Source organism: Diadema setosum, chromosome 11 (assembly GCF_964275005.1).
Source record: "Diadema setosum chromosome 11, eeDiaSeto1, whole genome shotgun sequence".
NCBI lineage: Eukaryota > Metazoa > Echinodermata > Echinoidea > Diadematoida > Diadematidae > Diadema > Diadema setosum.
In genome coordinates this window covers 2,984,616-3,008,039 of record NC_092695.1, presented here as the reverse complement: position 1 = coordinate 3,008,039, position 23,424 = coordinate 2,984,616, and the positions used below count along the sequence as shown (strand labels likewise).

General features: G+C 38.5%; 1 protein-coding gene across 1 annotated transcript; it reads left to right on the top strand.

Annotated features, from left to right (window-relative positions):
• The first annotated feature begins 444 nt into the window (after window positions 1-444).
• Window positions 445-15,264, top strand: LOC140234944 (acid-sensing ion channel 2-like). The gene is made up of 9 exons (XM_072314983.1): window positions 445-707; window positions 4,730-5,330; window positions 5,655-5,753; window positions 8,274-8,421; window positions 9,146-9,208; window positions 11,902-12,043; window positions 12,487-12,578; window positions 13,948-14,145; window positions 14,605-15,264. Exons 1-8 carry the CDS (start codon window positions 445-447, stop codon window positions 14,136-14,138), a joined length of 1,599 nt encoding a protein of 532 aa, XP_072171084.1. The 3' UTR covers window positions 14,139-14,145; window positions 14,605-15,264.
• Window positions 15,265-23,424: the final 8,160 nt, after the last annotated feature.

Below are 23,424 nucleotides of genomic sequence, written 5' to 3'. Positions count from 1 at the left end.
CTCATTGAAAAATGCACATTTTCGAGCTGCCATGCATGATGACAAGATGTAACTGAAGGAGACCTTGAAATTTGTCAGCTAAGTAGCAGCTCTCGTGTGCCTCTTTCCAACAACAAATGGGTTGCCGTGATATCTGCTCGCGGAGCGATATATTGGTATTTGGGCTAATGAGAAATCTCTGCACACTGGTGGCCACTGACTCTCGGGAAGACACGAGTTACTTTACTCTCATGGAAGACCTAATATTCGTTTGGTCTGCACTGTCCTTATCGACTGATGTGACAGAGGGCTTGAATGAATGTAGCTCTGTGATGAAAGATACAGCGTGCATCTTCATGACTGGATGATAATGTTCGCTGGATGTCCATCTCAGAGGGAGCGGTAATATTTCACTGATGCGACTGATGTTGTCTTGCTACTACATACACCAAACGGAGTTTCGACATGCCTGTTTACGCATCGAAAGAAAAGCAAACCGAAGTTGCAATGATTTCCAGCGGTGCTCCCATGACCAAGGCAGAGCTACCGAGTGGAGAGCATGCTGTCGATGGCGGCGCCACGGCGGCGCCAAAGGGCGGGGCAGACGATGCCCAGACTATGGCGGCTTTTAAAAAGGGATCCGAGCTGCTCTTTGCAGACTTTCTGGAGACCACCACACTGCACGGGATCAAATATGTCTTCAATAAGAATCATGGCTGCTTTCGAAGGTAGAGTGAATACATCTCTATTCCTCATTACCCCATGCAGTAATAGAAAGGTTTTTTTTGTTGTTGTTGAAAATAAAACAACTTGTCACTGATTTCATAATAACAAGTGTTTGCATCGTTTATTAAGATTCAATTAATCATTCAACTGTCTTTAGACATTCAAAAGTTGAAGGATCATTTTGAGTAGCCCAACCTTATTTGGACATTGCACAATGCAATTTGCTAAGAAAACTAGAATATGAGAAATTCATATTTTTTTTTTTTATCAGCGCCTCTTGAGTGTATAATCATTTCTGTGAATAAGCGTTACCCACGGCTCGATATAAGCTGTGGCCCTGTGCCCTGGGCCCGTTGAAATTGATGTCAGGTCAACAATCTTCCAAAAAAGGTTATCTATTGTTGGGACAATCGGGCAGCTGTTTATTTTAGTCCAATACATTTTTTTTTTTGGGGGGGGGGGTATCAAAATGTCAAATTCGAAGACTTTACGGGCCCGAATGGGTCACACACACACACACACACACACAAAAAAAAAAAAAGAGAAGAAGATAGTGTCGACCCCAGCGTTACGGGAATATCCATCTCGATCACAATATATCATAACATTCTGATGAAATTATTATACACCGTTATTATGATGCAATATTTGCTCTTCATTGCAAACAAAAATGCCTAATTGAAGTGATTGGGTTAATTATGCTCCCAGTGAAACATATGGTTTCTAACTATCTAATTGTGTAATCGAGATCGCATAATTTATGGTTCATTCCCGAAAACTCCCGAGAAGCAATACAAGTAAGTAATGATAAAATGAAAATTGCAGAGCATGAAAACAAAATAAATGTAGAATCTGAGTTTTACATACTGTATGATATACACCATCGAAAACGTGTTCCACGTGTTCCAGATAAAGCTGTGGCTTCCACACCAATTCGTGTAATTCTATTCTGTCGACATTCGAGCTGGGTTGTCATTATTGTCGGAATCTGCTAATCCATTTTAGGTACGCTCCCAAGTGAGGAGATGAATTAAGTGTGGGTTCGAGTCTCGCTAAGCATTGCTAATGGACATTCCACTAACTTTAAATCAAATTTTAATGCAAATTTCGAAGAACGTAAATGCGTAGAACACACCGTCAGGTTGAAATAAAGAAAGTCATGATTGAGAATCACATGAAATAGTTTTGATTATCTTTCAGAATCCTTGTTTGTAATTTCATACGCCCATCCGACTCGTGCTGCGCCGATCTCACGCACACGCTCACACACACACACACACACACACACACTCGCACACCGACACAAACATTTTTTTTTTTTTAAGAGTATCTACTTATTTCCATTCAAGTAGTACAAAAACAGTAGGCTGGGTAGGCCTAATCTAAACTGGTATCACTGTAAAAAGTAATAGAATATTATTTTGTACAATTTGGATGAACAACAAATGTTTCCTTTCTTCAGGTGTTCTGTTCATTTCGTTTACACAATGCTATGATATAGACACTCATGTGCAAGAAATGACGCCAAAGGTAATTATGATTATAGCACAGCAATGGAGCGGCCCACTTTTTTTGAACAAAGCTAATTGTCGTTACGCCACGCATCTCCCATCATGGAAACAGTAAGAAAGGCATAGCAACGAAAGCTGTCTCATTGCCGGCACTGCCAATACAGCAGCACAGCAGACATTTAACGAAATTTCATTATGAGTTGCATGGAATTGTAATAATCATTGTTTTGTCTAACACTTTAACTATACTCGATTTTATTCATCACGAGGAGGATTATTAACCACAATTCTTTCGATTTCGATTTCGAAAGCCTTCGAAATTTATAAAGGAATAGTATAGGTTTTGTTAAGATGGGGCTTCAAGAGTCCAACTTTTTGTGAGATAATGAGAAACCTCTCATAAAATACTATATCAACATTATTCTAAGAGGGATTCAAAGTTTATTGATCAAAATCGCTTTTGAAATGGCTGAGATATCCAAAGCAAAGCAATCCTTATAAAAAGTGGGACCTACCTTTTATTAGGATTGCTTTGTTTTACTTTGTACATTTTTGATATCTCGGCCAAACTTTGAATTCCTCTTAGAGTTGTATGTTCCATAACATGTCATAGTGTAGTTGCTTAGTATCTCGCAAAAAGTTAAAAGCTCATTCACCATCACCACCAATACTATACCTTTTCATAAGCTCAAAATGCTTAACGTTTATTAATCATCATTGATGTATTATGGATGTATTCTATTTTTCTCGGTTTTTGAAATAGGTGAAATGCATCTGCAAACCACGAATTTATGAATTGTACATGAGGTGTTGGGTTACGACTAATTATATAACTTGTTGTTAATCAAGAAATGCAGAAGACTGTTGTGAAAAAACAACAACACAGCTTAACCCTATAGTGTTGCAATGAAAATCTATCTAGAAACGACTAAGCCCGTTGAGGATGGGCTGATTTTGCTGCGTACAACACGCATTTCCCATAGACACCTGCCAGAGTGTACTCGGGACTCGTCTTCAAAGGGAAAGATTATGGGAATGTGCACATGATTGTCTGTGCGTATGTGTCGTCCATTGTTTGTCTGTTTGTGTGTGTATGGGCATCTGTTTTTAGGTATACATTAAAAATTGTTATTGGAGATTGCTAGTAAACAGGATGAAGATGTGCCTTGTGTGCGTTGCCCTCAACGATATAATGATGTTTATTGTAAATTTGCTTTCACAGGATTATTGTATACGGAGAAGAAAGAATTAGGTACCAAGCTTGCACTAGCCGCTGGCACCATATATGAATTATTAATCCCCAAGAAACTACAGCAGCCATCATACTCATTTTCAATACAGCTCTCTCTCAAGCAGGGTTGTACAGGCTTATCTAGCATGAACAATAAATGTAGCTGTCCATTTCAACGGCCATTATTGTTGAAGAGCCGCCTGTCATGCAGAGGCACACTGTTCCTATACCGTGCAATTATTAACAAATGGGGTAAAAAACACCCAACACATTTTGATATGTCGGACCAATGAATCTATCTGATTGATGAGTGATTTTTTTGTTTTGCATTATCATTATTTCTTTTTCCGTTGGCGTCAGGCCATTAGCAATGAAATGAAGCTGTAGAGAACGTACGTGGGAGTTAAATGAGCTTCACTTGGTAATTAAAGAATGGAAATTGAGCAAGTGAAATCAGCGTGTCCGAAATGCAAACAAAGGTAACCCTTGCTACCTCTGACGTTGGCCTTCTCTCCCTCTCTTCTCTCTCTATCTCTCTCTTTCTCTCTCTCTCTCTCTCTCTCTAGTGTAATTATGTTATTTTGCCTCCATACATGTATGTAATTATGGAGGCATATGTAAATAATTATGAAAATATATTTCATTCATGTATTGAAAATGACTTATCCATTTTTCATTTTCGACGGAGCTCTCATAACCCGTCCTCACAATGTGATGATGCAGCTGCAGGAGTCGGATTAAGTTATCCCCGGTCATTCACTTTGCCGCGCAATTGTTTACACTTCGAGAAACAATATCATGGAAACGCATTTAAGTGAAGTTAACTTTTCAACGTGGTTGCTTCTGATTGGATTTCACTTAAAGGGATGGTATAATTTCGACTGAGATGGGGATTCAGGTTTTAAATTTTTACGAGATACTTTTATTAGAAACCACCTATATGAAATGTTAAAGAGCATACAAAGAGGAATGTAAAAGTTTATGTGATGAAATCGGTTTTGAAATACCTGAGATATCCCCCTCCAAAAAAAAAAAAAAAAAAAAAGCAAAACAAAATGGTCTTGATGAAAGGTGGGACCCACCTTTTATCATCAGGACCACTTTGTTTTATTTTGTGTTTAAGATCCTTTGCGATCAAACCAATCCCCTCCAAAACGAAAAGGAAGTAAAAGTAAAGAAACTCTACCGGAGCTTTTCTTTTTACATTTACAATATCCCCCATCTTCAAGTTGTTCTATCTGAGTTTTATCCCTCTTGATCTCTCCCTCTTATCTTCTTACAGATTACTTTGGCTCCTACTGGTATTGACATGCGACGGCATGCTATTCTACAGTGCTTCAATGCACATAATAGACTACTTATCCCGTGGGACGGTGGAAGACTTTAACACTGTGCACAAATCGTCAATCTTATTTCCCGCCGTCACAATTTGTAACTACAACGTCATCAAGAGGTCCTCGCTCGCTTCCTCGGTCGTGGAGAAGCTTCAGTCGGCGGCCAACTCGACGTCAGATGGAAATTTCGTCTTTCGCTGGGAAGAACTCCAGCTGGAAAATGAGTTCGAGAATATAAACATGACCGAGTTTTTGTTGACGCATGCGCACCAGATTTCGGACATGATCGTTGAATGCAGGTGGGGAGGCCGTCGGAATGCGTGCGGACCCGAAAATTTTACGCGCGTGCTGACAAATTTGGGAGTATGTTACACATTCAATGACGGTCCGTTTGACGCGCACAGCAGGGCAGATGTGAACGACGCAGACGGCGGCTTCGAAAGTTTAACGGTTGGGTCCATTGGCGCGAAAGCAGCACTCTGGCTACGACTCACGGCAGAAGTGAATGAAAATTTGAACACAGTTTGGGATGATGGAGTCGGATTCAAGGTAAAACATTCAAGTTGAGATTGACAACTGCTCTAATTTTCAAATCAATAGGCCTCAACTTGCGCATTATCTGAAATCACTGCTAATATTATATTATATGCTAACTATTTCTTTATGATTGATTACAGTTCATGTTATCTATGCAAGTCATGTACCAGTGAGGTCAATATCTTTTTCGACCGGACATTCTAATAACATGAATAAAGGGTTTCAAAACTAATAATACGACTAGGCAAAATACATCAATCAATACATGAACACATAATAATGTGGAAAAAAAAAAGACAATGTTTTATCACGTCCTTTTATATTCCATAACATTAGGTACTGATTCACCAACAAGGCGACGTACCCCTAGTCGGCGACATCGGACTTGCCATTATGCCTGGTGTTCGAACCGTCATCGCCATGAGTAAAAAGATTGTGAGTTATACGCACAAATATCACTGCTTGCATCCTGAAAAGGTGGTAAGGGGACATTGAGGGCGGTGTTACACGGGTAATCTTATTTTAGAAGGAGGAAGGTGTCCGAAGGGTCCCAGGTGAAAATATCAGCGGTAAAAATATAACGTGAAAATTATCAGGGAAGAAATGTCGGGGCAAAAATGTCGGGTGTAAAAATGTAAGGGGAAGGGAATTAATGTCAACGTGCAATTGTCATGGGTAAATGCAAGGGGTAAAAGCACCATGAACAAAATTGTCAGGGGGAAATATCAGGGGTATAAGGTCTGGTTTAAAAGTGTATGGTGTAAAAATGTCGGGTGAAATGACATTATAGATGCAGCAGGAAATGTCGGAGAAATAATGCGGGATAAGTATGAGGGGTAAGTTTTTTTAGGACCGTATAACTATGGACAAGATTAAAAGTGTCAGCGGTATAAATAAAAAGGATAAAAAAAAATCATCAGAGATAAAATAAAAAGAAGAAACAAAAACTTGTCATGCATGAAGATAAAGTAAAGATATAAAATGAGATAATGATTGGAAATGGTGGTGGATTGCCGAGAGAACTAAGAATGTGTCCGAGGTTTTAAAATTCTCAATTGCGGAAACTTCAAAGGACTTATCTACCATTTGATTACAGTGTGTATTTCATCTATAAAGTTATCAACAACAATATTTGAGATATCATTAAGAACAAAACTTCTCCAGATATTTCCCAGTGTGTTGCTAATGGGTGCCAGCAACGTCTTGCATGCAGGTTTCATGATGTACGTTCTATCTGCTTCTATAGACAGTAGTTTGACCTGCCATTCAAGTCATGCGTGTATAATGACTTTTGTTTATATAGAGACACATGAATATTTCAAAGTTAGAGTACAGCAACCCTCGTTACACCTACTTTACATCTGTGTTAACGTTGTAACTTTCCTTCTTCCGCTTCCTTTTTTCCCCAAAGACATCTTTACCGATGATTTTTTTTTTTCCGTTGACATTTCCCCTCTTGATATTTTTACCCTTGTGACAATTTTATCTCGAATGTTTTCTACTTCTGACGTTCGATTATTATACCCGTCACTTGTTTTCCACTGACATTTTCGCCGTACCCCGTGACTGCCCGAACAGTTTAGGTCGAAATCAGGCAATGCCAGCCATTTGATATTTGTACATAATAATGGCAGATTCACCACATCTGAATAACCTATCCCTCCACTTGTTTTTATAGGGTAATAAATGGCTGTTGTATATCTAATTCATAGTGTGACTGTTAACATTATAATGTTATCCCTTTTGTCATTTGTTACTTATTATATATATTATTTCCTGTGCCAGAATTTACAAAAAAAAGAAAAAAAAAAGCAATGCGTATGAATATCCAGTTCATTCATTTTTGCACCCTGTAATATAAGCCTAATAGTCCTATACACTCTACAAAGATCAGCCAACATCGATCCCGGTAAGATTCGGTACCCATGATATTAATGCATTAACCATGGCAACAGGTGGGCAGAAGCTAATCAGGTGTAAGCATTTCAGTTAATCATCGTTTACCATGCTATTGTGAAGCTATATTTGCATGCCCATATGTAGACATGTAGTATGTGACACTGTGTGTGTGTGTGTGTGTGTGTGTGTGTGTGTGTGTGTGTGTGTGTATGTGTGTGCATAATGTACATGAAATTTTTCATTTTTAATCATCAACCTATACTAAGCCCTTGTTTTTCAAGCATGTAACCTAGCTGAGGTCATGGCCAGGTTATCAAACAAACTGATACACTCGTCATGATATTACGAATCTGCAGCAAGAAGCGAGGCAAGCAGTCGTTAAAAGCGATGAGTGAAAATCTCTCTGGAGACGAGGTTGGCGTTAATTTCTGTCACACCGGAGAATTCCACTTGCGCGGGCGATCGTCAAGAGGTTTCTCTAATAAACGTGTCTTTGTTGTGCCATGTGAATGAATTTATTGGACTGGTTAGCAAACAACTCATTTGTCAAATCAACGTCCAAGCGAGGAACAATGATTGCTAAGTTGAGCTCGCCTTTTCCCTAACGGAGGGAATATAGAGGAACATATATATCGCGGATAGTATTCATGGCTTATTGTTTTCACGTTTTATCATCGTATCATCTTAATTTCAACTGCTTTTGTGAGTGTTTTAACTTTTGGTCATGTGGTTATTGGAAGCAGTTTCTCATCATGCCAGTTTTCACATAGTCATCATGGTTGATTGCATTATTTACATGTTTTATTTAACTTTTTTTAGATGTTTTGTTATTCTTATCTTTTTTTGTCCCGCCAAATTAAAGAAAATGGAAAATTTTATGATTTTGGAGGTACAAACGGGCTACCAAGAAAAAAGTTAGTGTCTAGCCTTTATATTTATTATATATATATATATATATATATATATATATATAAGTTATTACATATGATATGCATGTCTGTGTGTGTGCCAATACGTGAGATTTCTTTTTGTATCCTTAAGTATATTCTTCCTCAGGCTTACAACATGCCGCCTCCCTACAACACAAACTGCAGAACCCAGCACCTGGACTACTTTCCCTTCTACTCGGAGAAAGCATGCCTGATGGAATGTGAAATCGCGGAAGTTCATGGACTTTGTGGTTGCAAGTTTCCCTACATGGCAGGTAAGTGGTTTCTTGATATGATTGAGCGGCAAAGTGTACATTATACTTATTTGTTCTTTTTTCCCCTGTGCGGGCTGCTTTGCGTCATTCTTTATAAGACCAAATGGATCAGAAAAAGTCAAGTCTATTTTCCTTTCGTCCAACCTGAGGAATATGCGTAAGGAAAATCTTCCAAGATGCTGTACGCCAAAATTCTGTTCAAAATTCTGCAAGAACCTACTACTCAAAGTTTACCAATGACATGAATGGGCAAGGACTTTCTTTGTCCAATATGAGAGATACACCACCCATATACATATATCACGACTTTCTAATCGTTATGAATTCATACAAACTCCACAAATGGACAATTCTTGTGAAATCTTTTGTCGGGTTGACGCTCTATAATGATAAGTAACTCGATGCAATCGATGTAACTTAAGAAGGATAATAGTCGTTGTCCCCTATTATTCTTTGCTTTCACTTCCCAGAGATTATAGACACGCTCTACATATTTCATTTAGATATTGAAAATACCTCCAACACAAACACACACACACACACAAACAAACCAAAACACAATCAGATAGTTAAAGCTCTTCCTTCCGCCGGCGGTCCTCTTTTAATAAGGGTCAGTTATGTCCATAAATTAGTAATCAATTCATGAATCTTGTTAATCTTACTAATGATAATTGCAAAAAAAAAAGTAATGCCTGTGCCGATATTATTTACTTTCCTCGTATAGGATCATTGCCAACTTGCTCCTTGAAGGAATACGTTGACTGTGTCAAGCGGGTGTCGTCAGTGGGTATGTATCAAGACAAAAATGTTGATTTGATTTGATTTTTATGAGATCAAACATCGGTCGGAATATCAAAGAGAAATTATCCATGAGATCCGCCATCTTTATTATCATCACATTTGTCTACAGTGTCTGCTATGAACAATGCTTTTATCACAACTAATCAATCTACCTGGACAAGAAAGATGTTCAACATATCTTGATTTGCCTAACATATTTGAGAGTGGCGTATGACTTGAATATCGCTACCATATAAGAAGGCAAAGGGATGGGGGGGGGGGGACAGTATTACAGTATTCTATGTCCGTTACAATGGAATTGATGTTAAGAAAAAAAAATCACATGCAGTATTCTCTTACATTTTCGTTATGTTGTTATTATCCTATACTGTGACAGCATTTTAGTTCTCGTAATCTTCTCATCCGGCAGTGACTGCACGTTGATTTATTCAACAAATTCATGACTTTGGTACCGATTTTTGTAATTTGTCTTAGACATCACTCTATGTGTGATACTAAAATTTCATCATTCACAGATTTTTACATGCATAATGACTATATAGTTATTACTTTTTTAACACAGCAATATTGGAGGTGTAGTTCTCCTTGTAAATCGAAGACGCCACACGAATGTATGTCTTTGATACACCCTTGTAGCGAAGACAATCAGAGACTGAGAAATGAGGGAAGATAGAGCAATTAGGCAGGGTCGCAAGAGAGACAAAGAGCGAGGGAGAGAGAGAGAGAGAGGGAGGGGTGGTAGAATGGGAAAGATTGCCAGGACTTGGTAAAGTGATTCATGGTTTTATCAGAGTTTTATTAAGGTGCAGGCTGAAGAATTTAAACAACGGACGCCAAAGTATCATGAAGGATTGGAATCCTTAGAATAAGCTACACTCTTCTATTGATGATTGAGAAAAATAAGGGGGGGGGGAGAAAGACAGAGATTGAGGGAGAGTGTCGGCTTCCCAAACAATTCTAGATTGTGACGTGACGGATTTAAGTAATTTCCAGTAGTGATTGATGCGAAGTGAAGTAAAGGGTACGTCTGTTGCCGCACCGTTTGCAGTGATCACCAATGATCCGTCTACCATGGTTTCCTTTTAAACGTATTCAGAAGGCTCGTTCTGTTTTCAAACGTAGGAGAGACAGAAAGTAACAATCTACCCCAGTCTTAGATTTCCATGTTTGTAACTTATGAACGGAAAGCCCATATATTTAACATTTGAATGAAGACTTCTAACGATTGAAAGGAAGATGAAAATGAAGTACGTGTTTGAGACTAGACCTAATTTCCTTTTAAGTTTATCTCAATTTTAGATAAAGTGTGATCATTTTAAATAGTAGATCAGGCCACTCTTCATTTTCGACGCATACTCATAATTATAACTTGACGGCTGTGATGAAATCTTGAATAGCACAAGCACAGCAATTGGGTCATCAAATTTAACTCATCACATGTCTGTGTTTGGAATTCTCGCTATCGCCAATGACGTAAAAAGCACCCGGATGTTGATTTAAGCGTCATTTACGGTGCATTATGGGATAGTCCGGTAGCAAAATCACTTCCGCTCGTACGCGCGTGATACGTGACTAATGCTACATACACATACGACCGACTGTATTCTACGTGTACTTACTGTTTTATCGACTTGAATTTTAGCTTTAATATGATTTGAAATTTCTCCATTCTTAAGAAATTGTTGTTAATACGACTATGGGTTGTTACTGCGAAGCTGCCATGTGTTGTTCGCACGACAATGAATAAATGAACAAATTCTACAGAAATAGGTCCCTTACTGGCATGCGAGACCTGACGTGGCCGCGTGGGTGAAGTTTGCGGGTGACTCCACAGCGCAGTGTGCGCGCGCGACTCTTGCTTGGAAGAAATTGCTTCGGAGACAGGATAAGTTCGAGATCATGGTTCGTTCCCAATTGTGTTCGCGACACCTTGACAGAGAACAAATAAAAAAAGATGGGCATTCCATGACGATATCCAGGTGGGTGAATATTTTCCAGCATATTTTCAGCGTATGCAGAGATGACTGATCAGTGATGTGCACATCGATCGCATGATCAGGCAGTACGATGTACCGGTATGTGTTAGCTTAACTTGTATGCGTGCGGTGGTGCATGCTAATGCAAGGCCGGCCTAGGGCAATGTGGGGGCTATAGCTAAAGTGTACGAATATGACAGGCCTGGCCTGCGCACTGGCTGGCTCGGGTACAGCTGCCTACTGTACTAGTATCCGTGGTCGGCGCGGCGCTATAGGTAAGGCACACATACGCGCACGCGAGCGCAAAATATGCCCCACGCCGGAAGTACCCCAGTCCCGGAATTGCACTAAATCTTGACGAAAAAGCCACATCCGGATACTTTTTACGTCATTGGCGATATCGAGAATTGATATTTACACATGAAGAAGTATGTGTGTCTTCTTCCCGTTTAACATGTCATCGCTCTCACAAATTAAGTTACACATCTTCATATTATGTTGTAAGTTACACTAATCCACTCATCATACTGTAATGGAGTAACGTTCCCATACGCTCATGTAGACGTGTAGCTACTCTTCCATAACCGTAGTTAGTTTGTAACCATATAGGTTTATCTATTATTGTTAGCAATATTGCTGGCTCTAAACACCTCCAACTCTTGTGTTCCCATGCTTCATCTTTCTCCTCCCATAACTTCTTTAGATATCACCCATAGTCCTTGTCAGTGTCCAAGAGCTTGTCGGGAGGAGATCTTTACCATGACAACGAGTTATCTCAAGGCTCCCGGGAAGACATCCACCCAACGTCTACAGGAGCAATTCAACTGGACACGAGAAGATGTAGAGTTAGTCCTGTGTATTTTTTTTGTGTGTGTGTGTCTGTCTATTGCTTGCCAATATTGCCTTTGTTCTGTTTTATCACATTGATTCTCCTTCGAGATACTCTTTTCTCTTCTGTGTGTCGCTTTTGTCTCGTACCATTCTTTATTCCCCGCTTTACTGCTTGGGTTATTAGTATAATACATGTTTCCCATGTGTGCTGGTATGATTTGATTAACTGGTGCTTGACCGACACTGATAGAAAAAGAATTGACAGTACTATCAATGCTACCCTCTTTCTATATACATATTTGTCCGTTTCAGACGGAGTTCCATACGTGTACTTGGGGTATATAGGGCCTTAATATACACTGTAGTGGAATGAGAATGAATATCCTCGTGTTGAAAACTTGGAGACATTTACTCTCAATCTATTGTTAATTTGACTTTTTATCAATGCATATATTAGGCAAAACATCGCAGAGGTTGAAATATTCTACGAGACCATGAACGAGCTGCAGGTGACGGCTAAAGACGCCTATCGACTCGTTGATATGGCAAGTACGTCACATCTCCTTCTTATCTTTAAAGGGATGGTACAGTATTGGTGGAGATGAGAATTGGGCTTTTAACTTTTTGCGAGATATCAAGAAAACATTTATGCTATAGTACAGAGCATATCATTTTAAGAGGAATTCAAAGTTTATTTGATGAAATTCGGGTTTGGAATGACTGACACATCCAAAAACAAAGAAAAACAAAGCGATCGTAATAAAGTGTTGTGTGGGTCCCTCAGCCATTTCAAAACCAATTTTCATCAAATAAATGTTGAATTCCTCGTAGAATTACATGCTCTTTCATATTTCATAAAAGGTTTCTCATTATCTCACAAAAAATGTCAGAAACCTGAAATTAGGTCTCAACCAAAACTATACGATCCCTTTAAAGGGGATGGCTAGTAGCTGATCAGTGGGAATCAATGGGAATGCTGGGGGAAGATTGTTCCAATCCTTGTGGGATTCATTTAAGATTACATTATATATCTATTGTTGTGTGAAAACTATTTGCTTCAGAATGGTCTCATATTCAAGTAATGTGCAGTTTAAGGCCCCGTCACTGTACAGTCATGCTAGCCTGGAAACATTAAACTGCACATTACTTGAATATGAGACCATTCTGAGCAAAAAATTTTTCACGCAATAGATATATAATATACTCTTAAATGAATCCTACAGGGATTGGAACAATCATACCCCAGCATTCCCACTGATTCCCACTGATCAGTTACTAGCCATCCCCTTTAAACCATTGTGTGCTTTGAGTGCCGATGGCACAGGAAACTTCATCCTGCTCAAAGCATTGTACGCCGTCTCTACATGGTCCCTGACACAGACAGGGTTAAACATTATTCAACGATTGTAGAGTGCAAGTAGAAAGCAGATAGGTTGGTGGCATTCGGTTCAGAAAAAACAAAAAACAAACAAACCCGGCAGACTTCTTTAAAGAAATCACTCTACCTGTTGCAGATGCGTTTCGCAGAAGTCATTGTTTATCTTAACATCAATAACGCCAAGCTTCATAGTTATAATAATGAAACATTTAGTGCTTTCCACCAGGTGTAGCGGTTCGCCAGGTAACGCACTCTTTCTTCAGTGAGAGTGTTCAAGTTACGACACTTGCCATGTGACTCTTGCGTTCTCAAGCACATCACAGAAAGGGAACCTCAAACAGAAGAGAAAAGAACAAAGAAGAAGTGAGTGAACAACGATTTGTCTGTAGATTTGTATAGAGCCTAAAAATACTTCAACATTAAAGGAGATTATCGGTTTCGAATTAGTGCGGTGGTTTCTATTTCTATTACTGCATTACAAATCTTTTCTGTTTCAAAGTTATCATTACGTTCAAACCAATTTTGTCTTACTTTATGCAGGTGACATAGGCGGGGAGTTTGGTCTGTTCATAGGCGCCAGTCTTCTCACCATCTTCGAGTTCATCGACTTCAGTATCGTCCGCGACATGTACCAGTTCCGATACGTTCCCTTTTTCTGGAGACGGCTGAAAAAACTTCTGAGTGGAGACGCGCGAGACAGGGATTTGGCCATGCGCGACGTAAAGAAATGAAACTGAGGTAGCTTTTTTTTACCATACTGTGTTACTGAAATAGCGCCAACAGTTATGCCCTCCATTTGGAAAACGCTCTGTTACCTCAATAATGTCCATTGCTCTTGCAACACGTCGTCAAACACTATGTATAAAGACATCCGATCCACAACACTTGGTTATAGAAAGGGTGACAACATTGGCTTGCACGAGATAGATACATCAACAAATGAGGAGATATTCAATTCAGAGAATGATAAGCACGTTAAGCAGCTGGCTAGGCAAATAATCAGAGGTATCATATTATGGATGAATTGCTAATATTGAAAGCAAGATGATAGATACAGTATATGATGATGATGATGAGGATGATAATAGTAGTAGTAGTAATGATAATAATAGTGATAATAAAAGTAATAATAATAACAATAATAATAGTAATAATGATAATGATAATAATAATAACGGTGTTTTTTTTTATCTATAGGGTAGCCTCTTCAGTGTTGCCACCGCTATCCCAGAGGGCCGGCCATGCCATTATTATTACCCTAGCGTTGCCTTCCCATTTACATATAGTTGTAGACACCAGGGTCGACAGGGACAAAGCATCTTCTCCAAGGACGTAAGCACTGGGCGGGATTCAAACTCGGGTCCTCCGATTGGGAGTCGGGAGACTTATCCACTATGCCACAGCGCCCTCACTGGAGACAAGAACGCAAGGTTCATGCATATTATGTGACTACTTTATACAATCATGCTTGTAAAATAAATGACGATAGGTCACACGACCCGCTGTGGCTCAGTAGGTAAGATCATGGAATATCAACCACGAGGCTCCTGCTTCAAATCCCATAGCTGCACCGGATGTGACCTTGGTATTAAAAAGGAAGGGCACTTTGTCCCCATAATTACGTAGGTTTTCGGAGGGTTCTTGAAGCCTCCGATGTCGTGTTTGCCATCTTACAAGTATTAGTATGTTGTTGTTTCCTTTATATCTGCTGCTTACAACAATCATCAAACAATCATCATCAGGTTGGACTTGCTGCTGGTATAGAAGAACATAATTTAATTCTCTTACACAGTGAGATGGATAGATGAAAATACTAGTGTACACGCGTATGAATCGAGCTCGAAATGCTTTTTTAGTTTTACGGTTTATTTTTTATCATATGAATAAAATAAATCTTGTAAACAACACACATTTTCTGGTTCTGTCTTCTTCCGCACACTTGCTGAATATGGCGCATGTACCACACCCACGAATCATACATCCCACGAGTCATACATCCCACGAGTCATATAGCCCACGAGTCATATAGCCCACAAGTCATACAGCACAAGAGTTACACAACCCACGGTAAGAGTCATACATCATGTCAAGTAACGCCGAATTCGTGGGCTTTATGACTGATAGGCTGTATGATCCATGAACTGTTTTTTTTTTTTATGCCTCCGCCACGAAGTGGTGCCGGAGGCATTATGTTTTCGGGTTGTCCGTCCGTCCGTCCGTCCGTCCGTCCGTCCTTCCGTCCGTCCGTCCGTCCGTCCGTCCTTCCGTCCGTCCGTAATGAATTTTGTGGACAAGGTAACTATCGAAACCTGTTGAGGTATCCTAATGAAACTTGGCATGTATGTGTATTAGGGGGTGAAGTTGTGCCTATCAACTTTTGGGTGCACATGCTCAAGGTCAAAGGTCAAAAGGTCAAGGTCAAATACATAAAATTTCACTATTTCCACCATATCTACTGAATGCCTGAAGATATTTTCTTGAAACTTAGTGTATACATGTTTTACCCAATTAAGATTCTCTGGTGAAAGTTTGGGTCATGAGGTCAAAGGTCAAAGGTCAAAAGGTCAGGGTCAAATACATAAACTTTCACTATTTCCACCATATCTATTGAATGCCTGAAGAGATTTTCTTGAAACTTAGTGTATACATGTATTACCCAGTTAAGATTCTCTGGTGACAGTTTGGGTCATGAGGTCAAAGGTCAAAGGTCAAAAGGTCAAGTAAAAATATTAAAACTTCTTTTTTTTTCTCCGTACCTTGGACAATTGTTCAAGGTATCTTCATGGAACATAGTATATACATGTACTGACTGGAAGTGATTATCTAGAGAATGTAGGGTTCATGGGGTCAAAGGTCAAGGGTCAAAGGTCAAGTGCAAGACTTCAAAATGTTACTATTACCCTCATATTTATGCAATGCCAGCAGGGTTATTTTTTTACACGTGGTGTATGCGTGTGTAACCTAATAGAAATTCTCTGGAAAGTTTTTTTTTTCTCTTTTTGCCTCAAAGGTCAAAAGGTCAAAGATCAAGTGAAAGTGCTGAACTAACTTTTTCCTCCACATCTTGGAAGTGGCTCAAGTTACCTTGAAACTTAGTACATATTATGCATGTTCTACCTGAAAGTAATTATCTTATGAATTTTAGGGTCAAGGGCCAGATGAAAATGGTAACAATTTTCTATTCAATTCAGAAATTGCACTTTTTCTCCACACCTGTACCTTGAAAATTACTCAATGCCTAAATGTATGAATGGGTCAAAGTCAAGTTAAAGTCCTTAAATCCCCAGATACATGCTCTCCTATTCATCCAATTAAACCTACATCAAGGAAGGTGAACATTCAACACATTTGTGACAAACTTGTCATTTCAATATTTTGCCAATTTTGTGAAAATGTAATCACACAGTGTCCACACCTACTATCTAGACCTATTGGGAAAATCATGCATTATGGCCGAGGCATACCAGTCGCCAAAGCGACATTTCTAGTTTTTTTTTTGTTCCACTGTCAAACTCATGGAGTTCATGGGAGTCGTTCTTGCGTACGAAATAGTCTCTGAAGTCGGTTGTCCTCATAGCTTCAACTGTTGTTACCTCTATAATATTATCGCCTTCTTCATTACCACTTTCGCCATCAGCACCATTCTTATTGTCATTATGCTTGTCTTCCCTTTCCCACTTTTGTTTCTATCATCACCCCAAAGACGAGTGGCTTTAATTTGATGCGATTATTTCAATATCTATGGCAGTCGTTATCACTGTTTTTCTCCAAACGATATAGCAAATGAAAAATGACAGGCGTAGAGAGTGTCACGAGGAGAAAAAGTAAAGACTTGTGTAGGAAAAGTGAATGACGATAAACTTTCTTATAAATTACGCATATTGTGTAAATAACTATATCAAATTATTTGACTGGAAAAGATACCGCATTCTGTAATATCGATGTACGATACTACTGCAATCATTTTATACAGATAAATAGCATGATATCTGTGGTCGTACTCGTTCACAGACATACAACAACAGAGGTTGGGCAACAAAGCCCTATTGAGTAAAATTGTCATAGACCATCTGCATGTGACAAAACAGCTTTTTTTTTTCAGCAAGTCATCGACAAATTGGAATATTCAACAAATTTATTCTCGTGCAGTGGATCAGGAAAAGAATATTTAGATACAACTGACATACTTAATTGATGGCCTTTATATATTCATGATGTGTTTTCGACTCTCTAGTATCACACATTTTTTTAAAGCTAAGTGAGGGTGTGAAATTATCGAAGGAGAGTTTCTAAATGACAATGACAAATGAATTTAAAATGGAGAGTTTCTAAATGACAATGACAAAAGAATTTCAAATTTAAACATGTAATGAATTCCTGCATTTTGTGTCAAATGGAATCCTTTTTGATATCAACTCTATCACGCAGATTCAAACCTTCAATCTTAGTCAAACGTATCGAACTTTCCCCACAACGTGTGTGTGTGTTCGTAAAACAGGTAGACACACACACACACACACGCACACACACACACACACACATTTATACATGTATATATGTTACATTTTATTTTATTATATTATATCATATATACACGTATATTCATTGTATATACACATGCATATATATATATATATACATGTATATTTGATATATATATACATATATATATATATATATATCCTACCAGTGTAATTGCCAGTTGATTTTCACTGTCTTTATGACATATAACCATTTGTATTTTATGTATGAAATTGATATCTATACACTGATTTGAAACAAGCTCAATGAATAACTTTATAAATTTTACAGTACTGTCTTCTTTATTTCTAGGAATGCCATTTATCAAATAGGTATCGAAAGATAACATTTTATTTACAAATATTTTTCAACGTCATTTCATTATAATATGTGACACCATCTGAACTTTCCAATCTAAAGGACTAGTATAAAACTTCATCAATACTTGATTAAAGATATGAACGAATTTTTCCGAGAAGTTAGTATTAAGTAACTATCGCATAACTTAAAATCTTATTATACAGAAATGCCTCCACAGAATAATCATTGGCTTAACAGTTTCAAACTTTCAAGAGACAGAACATAATCTCTGAAGTTTTACTTCCACTGACTGTTAATCGGTTTTGATAACATTAACAACATGTATACTATAAAAATGTACCGCATCATTATACAGAACAAGGAAGTAACAGGAAGTTTAAAGACAATTATTATCGTCAGCATAGGCGAAGCCACGAAAATAAGGCACTCTGACGACAAAAGATTCGCCACCGTCGTATCTGCACTATAGTGCGAGTGTTAATTTTGTTTGTTTGTTTGTTTTTGCACAGAGTCACTACAATAAATAGACAATAGATGAATCTGCCAATGATCATTAAACGAGACAATACGTTGAAAGGTGTATAGACAAGCATAAAGATGACGGTACATGTATGACGAATTTTCTACAATCGAAATGAGAAGTAACAGGTACATGCCTGCTTCGTGCAATATGCACCATAATGCGTTTTGTTTGCTTGGATTGCTATGCAGAAATACACACACCATGGGCGAATCCAGGAATTCCGTAAAGAGGGGGCACCTTTATAAAAATGACTATTAAAAGGGGGGGGGGGGGGCACGCATCCCATCCCATATCTTTCTTTTTATTTCTTTTGTTTTAACAAAAAATAAAGGGGAGCGCGAACCCGGTGCGCCGTAGCCTTTTGTCAAGGCCCTCTCGCTGTGTGGTAAAGAGAGCCCAGCCGAGTGGGGTACCGCGCTCGGCCAACGAGAGGACTGTGGCAAAGGCTGGATGCGCCCCCGCCTGGATCAGCCACTGCATACGGAGATGGTGAGAGTTAATGTCCATCTTCAGTGCAGTCACACTTCTGTATGTTGACAGCGGTTGGTAGTGCTCTCCGAGGGTTGGGATTGAGCGTCGTCTGGCCTCAGGGATTCGCTGTGTGCACTTGGCCCCTGTGTCTGGTCGGTACCTGTGAGTGGCAAATAACTTTGAAACAGTGTATGAGCGGCATATAACTTTAAAAAGGTATACTTGAAGCCAGAAACACACCCAACTCCTGATAAAGATACTTTTCAAGTATGACTTAACTCAATTAATTTTAATTTCAATTTGAGATCTTGAATGATTTTTTTTTCTTTCACCACTTCACATAATAAATTCACGATGACGAATCTTTGAAATCAACATGGTAACATTTCATGATTTTCTTTTTTACTTATCAAAATCCTCGTTACATCTTTATTTTGTAAATTCTTTGTTCATTAGTCTTCCAGTAGTATTCAGCCTGCCACTACAAGCAAACATGACGTGTCTCACGATAGGCCTACTATACCAACGTGTTGATATAAAAGATGCACCTGTATAGGAACAATACATTGATCACCACATCTCGCATGTTTGGCTTCACCTTCTGGTTGTTGCAACGCAGTTTGCGCCTGCGCAGTCTGTGGAGGTAGACCTACGATGTGCGATGGCTGTCCTGTGGTGGCGCCCTGCGGCATCAAGATGCATGGAGTTGTCACGCCTGTCGGTCCTTGTAAAGGGCAGGTATAAAATTATCAAGAAACAGGACACGCGTTAGAGCGTATTGACCAAGTGTATTACATTGTATACGTAATTTTATGCACATGTGCATGTGTAATTAATTCAGTGTATGAGAGCAAGTATTGATTCCATTCGTCAATTTCAAGACAAAGGAATATCTAAACAGTCATATTGCAGGTGTATCGTGCTAGATGATACAAGTAAGGGAGACCGACGGTGTAAAAATCACATTACAAAAACGTGAGAACCATTTTACAACTACAGTGCACTCCCGTTATAACGAACACGGTTATAACGAAATTCCGGTTACAACGAAATAAAATTTAGGGCCGCAGCATTATCAACTCTATGTATTTTTATTGTTTATTCATTCGGTTATAACGAAATTTCGTTATAACGAAAGAAAACTGCCGGTCCCGAGGACTTCGTTATAACGGGAGTCCACTGTACATGTATTGCTTAAACACGCTTCACACATTACAGATAGAAATGAAACTTGGATAGAAAGAATTAATTCATTTATTAAAGTGATGTATACACCCATCGTCAGCTACCCTTCTCTTTTTTGGGGGAAAACACATGTCCAAAAATATATTTCCCTCAAATTCTAATGTTTCTTTTTGGAGGTTTTTTTTTTTTTTTTTTTTGGGGGGGGGGGTCAGGCTTGTTGTTGTTGTTATATATTTGTGTGTGTGTGTGTGTGTGTGTGTGTTCAATTGTACTTTCATTGAGCTTAAAATTCACCTGTCGGTAGCGACGCCGGCTGTGGTTGAACTGTGGCTACTGGTAATGCTCCTCCAGTGTAGACTATCTGAAGTGTTCGGCAGATGAGAAGATTTCAATATCAATTCAAACAATTCAGGTCATAAAAACAACGACAACAGTGCACAGGCAGATACACACAGACGTGAAAAAGATACACTATATATTTATATATCACTATTATTCTGTAATAACAGGCAGCTCTAAAAAGACTCAATATTTTTTTTTTCTTATTTTGCCGAGTAACGTCCAGTAGGAACCACTGCTCTCTAGAAAGTATCTGGATCTCATTGGCCCACTCACACTGCAATTGAAGCCGCCGCGCGGCCATGTTCCCAAGCACACTCAATGGGGACTTGAACCCATTTTCCAGCAGAGACTGCCACGAAGATCACGTCAAATCTCCGTACACATTTACATTGTGATATCCAAATACTTCTTATAGAGATCAGTGATAAAATAGCCATGAAGTACATCAGGCAGTCACCTGCTTACAAGGGAAGCCACACATGGGGTACATTATCATCATCAGTACTCACCTTAAAGAATTCTTGTACTGTATTCTTCTTCTACTTCTTCCATTAAACTGTAGCTAGGCTTCATGCGTGAAAATAAACGTATTCTTTATTTTGGGGTATAATTATAGGTGTTGTTATATCCAAGCATCATACACGCACTACTCGCTTCGCCAACGATTTGTTTGATTAAGATTGTTTCGATAAACACAAGAGAGGTGAATATTTTGCTCAGCAATGTACTGGTCGGTGTGAATACGTAAGGCCTATATTGTTGTGTACCAGGGGAACGAACAGGATCAAAACTGAAATAAAAGAATGCATGTAACTTTACTACTACTACAACAACAACAACAACAACAAAAGAGAATTCTACATTGTACTTACTACGTAATGTGGTTCTTGTTGATTTTTGCAGCCGTTGCAACAGACTCGGCAACAGGCACACAGCTTGTAGCTCGCTATCCCCGCCGCCACTATGCCAACGGCGGCTTCAAATGCACCGCACAAAACGATAAGGGCGTTGGCTACAACGCGTAGCCACTGTCAATACAGAAGAAAATCAGACTGTAATCTTTTACCATACCATAATTGAAGGTGTGAAGAAATGCCTATCATTCGAGTCGATTGTGGGCAAACGTGTTTCTTTACACTGTTTTTTTTTTAATGACCGCTTACATACACATCCATGTATATTGTATAGTGTATACATCATGTAGTATATTTGGATACATTGTGTGCGTGTATAGGCCTAGGTATGATAAGTAATGACAAAGGATATCACAGGAACCCGATAATCAGTTGCATTCGATGTTTATGTCTTTTTTAAAATGAGCTAATAGAAGCTTAGTTTTCAATACTTTAGTGTTTATTGTTATATTTTTTTTATTAAAAAAAATTGAGAATTTTTAAACAATAGAATGAGTTATAATTTGGTAAGCCTTAATTTCAGGTTTTTGTTTTTATAATACAATCTCCTCATGCCTTGGTGATGCATCTCGTACCTCGCTGCGTGGGTTTTGACTCTTTATCCCTTTTTCCTTCGGCCTTTCCCTGTCCACTTCAATCTCTTCTTGTTATTCCTTTTACGCTTATCTTTTTGTTTTGTTTTGTAGATTTCTTTGAACAAGAGAGATACTTCGTGCTAGCTTTGTGTATGTATGTATGTGTATGACTATTTTTCTCTGTTTCTTTTCGGGTTTTTTTTTTCTCAGACAATTAAATTATTTTCAGTGCAATGAGGAGGCTGCAAGTTACAAGCTCTGCTTTCTAGCAATTCCCTCAAATTCCCACAACATTTATTGAAGTTCAGTGAACAGTATTTTCCTTGATTCCATTGTTGTATTGATTTTATGTCATGTGTATTCAAATGTTCTATTACAATTAAATTTTTGTTGGAAATTAAATAAACGGAGCGAAGTTAAATGAATAAAATACAAATTGTATATATATATATATATATATATATATATATATATATATATATATATGTGTGTGTGTGTGTGTGTGTGTGTGCATGCGAGTGCGTGTGTGTGTGTATGTGTATGTGTATGTATATGTGTATGTGTATGTACATAATTTATGTGATTTTCTCTTTTTGCATTAAAAATAGATATAAGGGATTGAAGGGTTATAATGATTTTGATGTTTAAAAAGTACGGAATTCGTTCGATCAACTGAAGTATACTTTATGAGATTTTAGTTTACTGCAGGCTTTTGCGCCGTACGTGCTGTCGTTTCATTCGTGCATCTGTGCGATTAAGCAGATGTTTTTGAGTTTGATGATGCTGAATTTTGTTTTGTAGGAGTAATGTCAAATTTTTGTATCGTTGCACTCTTGTGTACATATTTGTAAGGTTTGTATATAGTATTTTTGCTCGTTTATATGAATCCACATGAAATAATTGTTTGCATCTATTTCATTATGAATACACGGTGATATCTAACGAAATTTAATTAAAAAAAAGATAGCAAAAAAGATGACCACTGTTTGTCTATCCACCAAAGCCGTAGACCAACACGACAAATGAAGGAGTTTGATTTACGAAATGTTTAATGGAGAGGGTATAGTTTTCACTTACCCACGGTCCTCTGCAGTCCTCGTAACCAAATGAGTCCTCGTAACCAAATGGGGAGCAAACGTTATATGACTTCGTCTCTTTATCAAAC

Bases quoted from the DNA above. Each gene is read 5' to 3' on its own strand.
- LOC140234944 (XM_072314983.1), top strand. From the start codon at position 445: ATGCCTGTTTACGCATCGAAAGAAAAGCAAACCGAAGTTGCAATGATT. The intron at 5,754-8,273 runs GTGAGTTATACG...ATTCTTCCTCAG, and splicing joins TCGCCATGAGTAAAAAGATT to GCTTACAACATGCCGCCTCC. The intron at 12,044-12,486 runs GTTAGTCCTGTG...TGCATATATTAG, and splicing joins TGGACACGAGAAGATGTAGA to GCAAAACATCGCAGAGGTTG.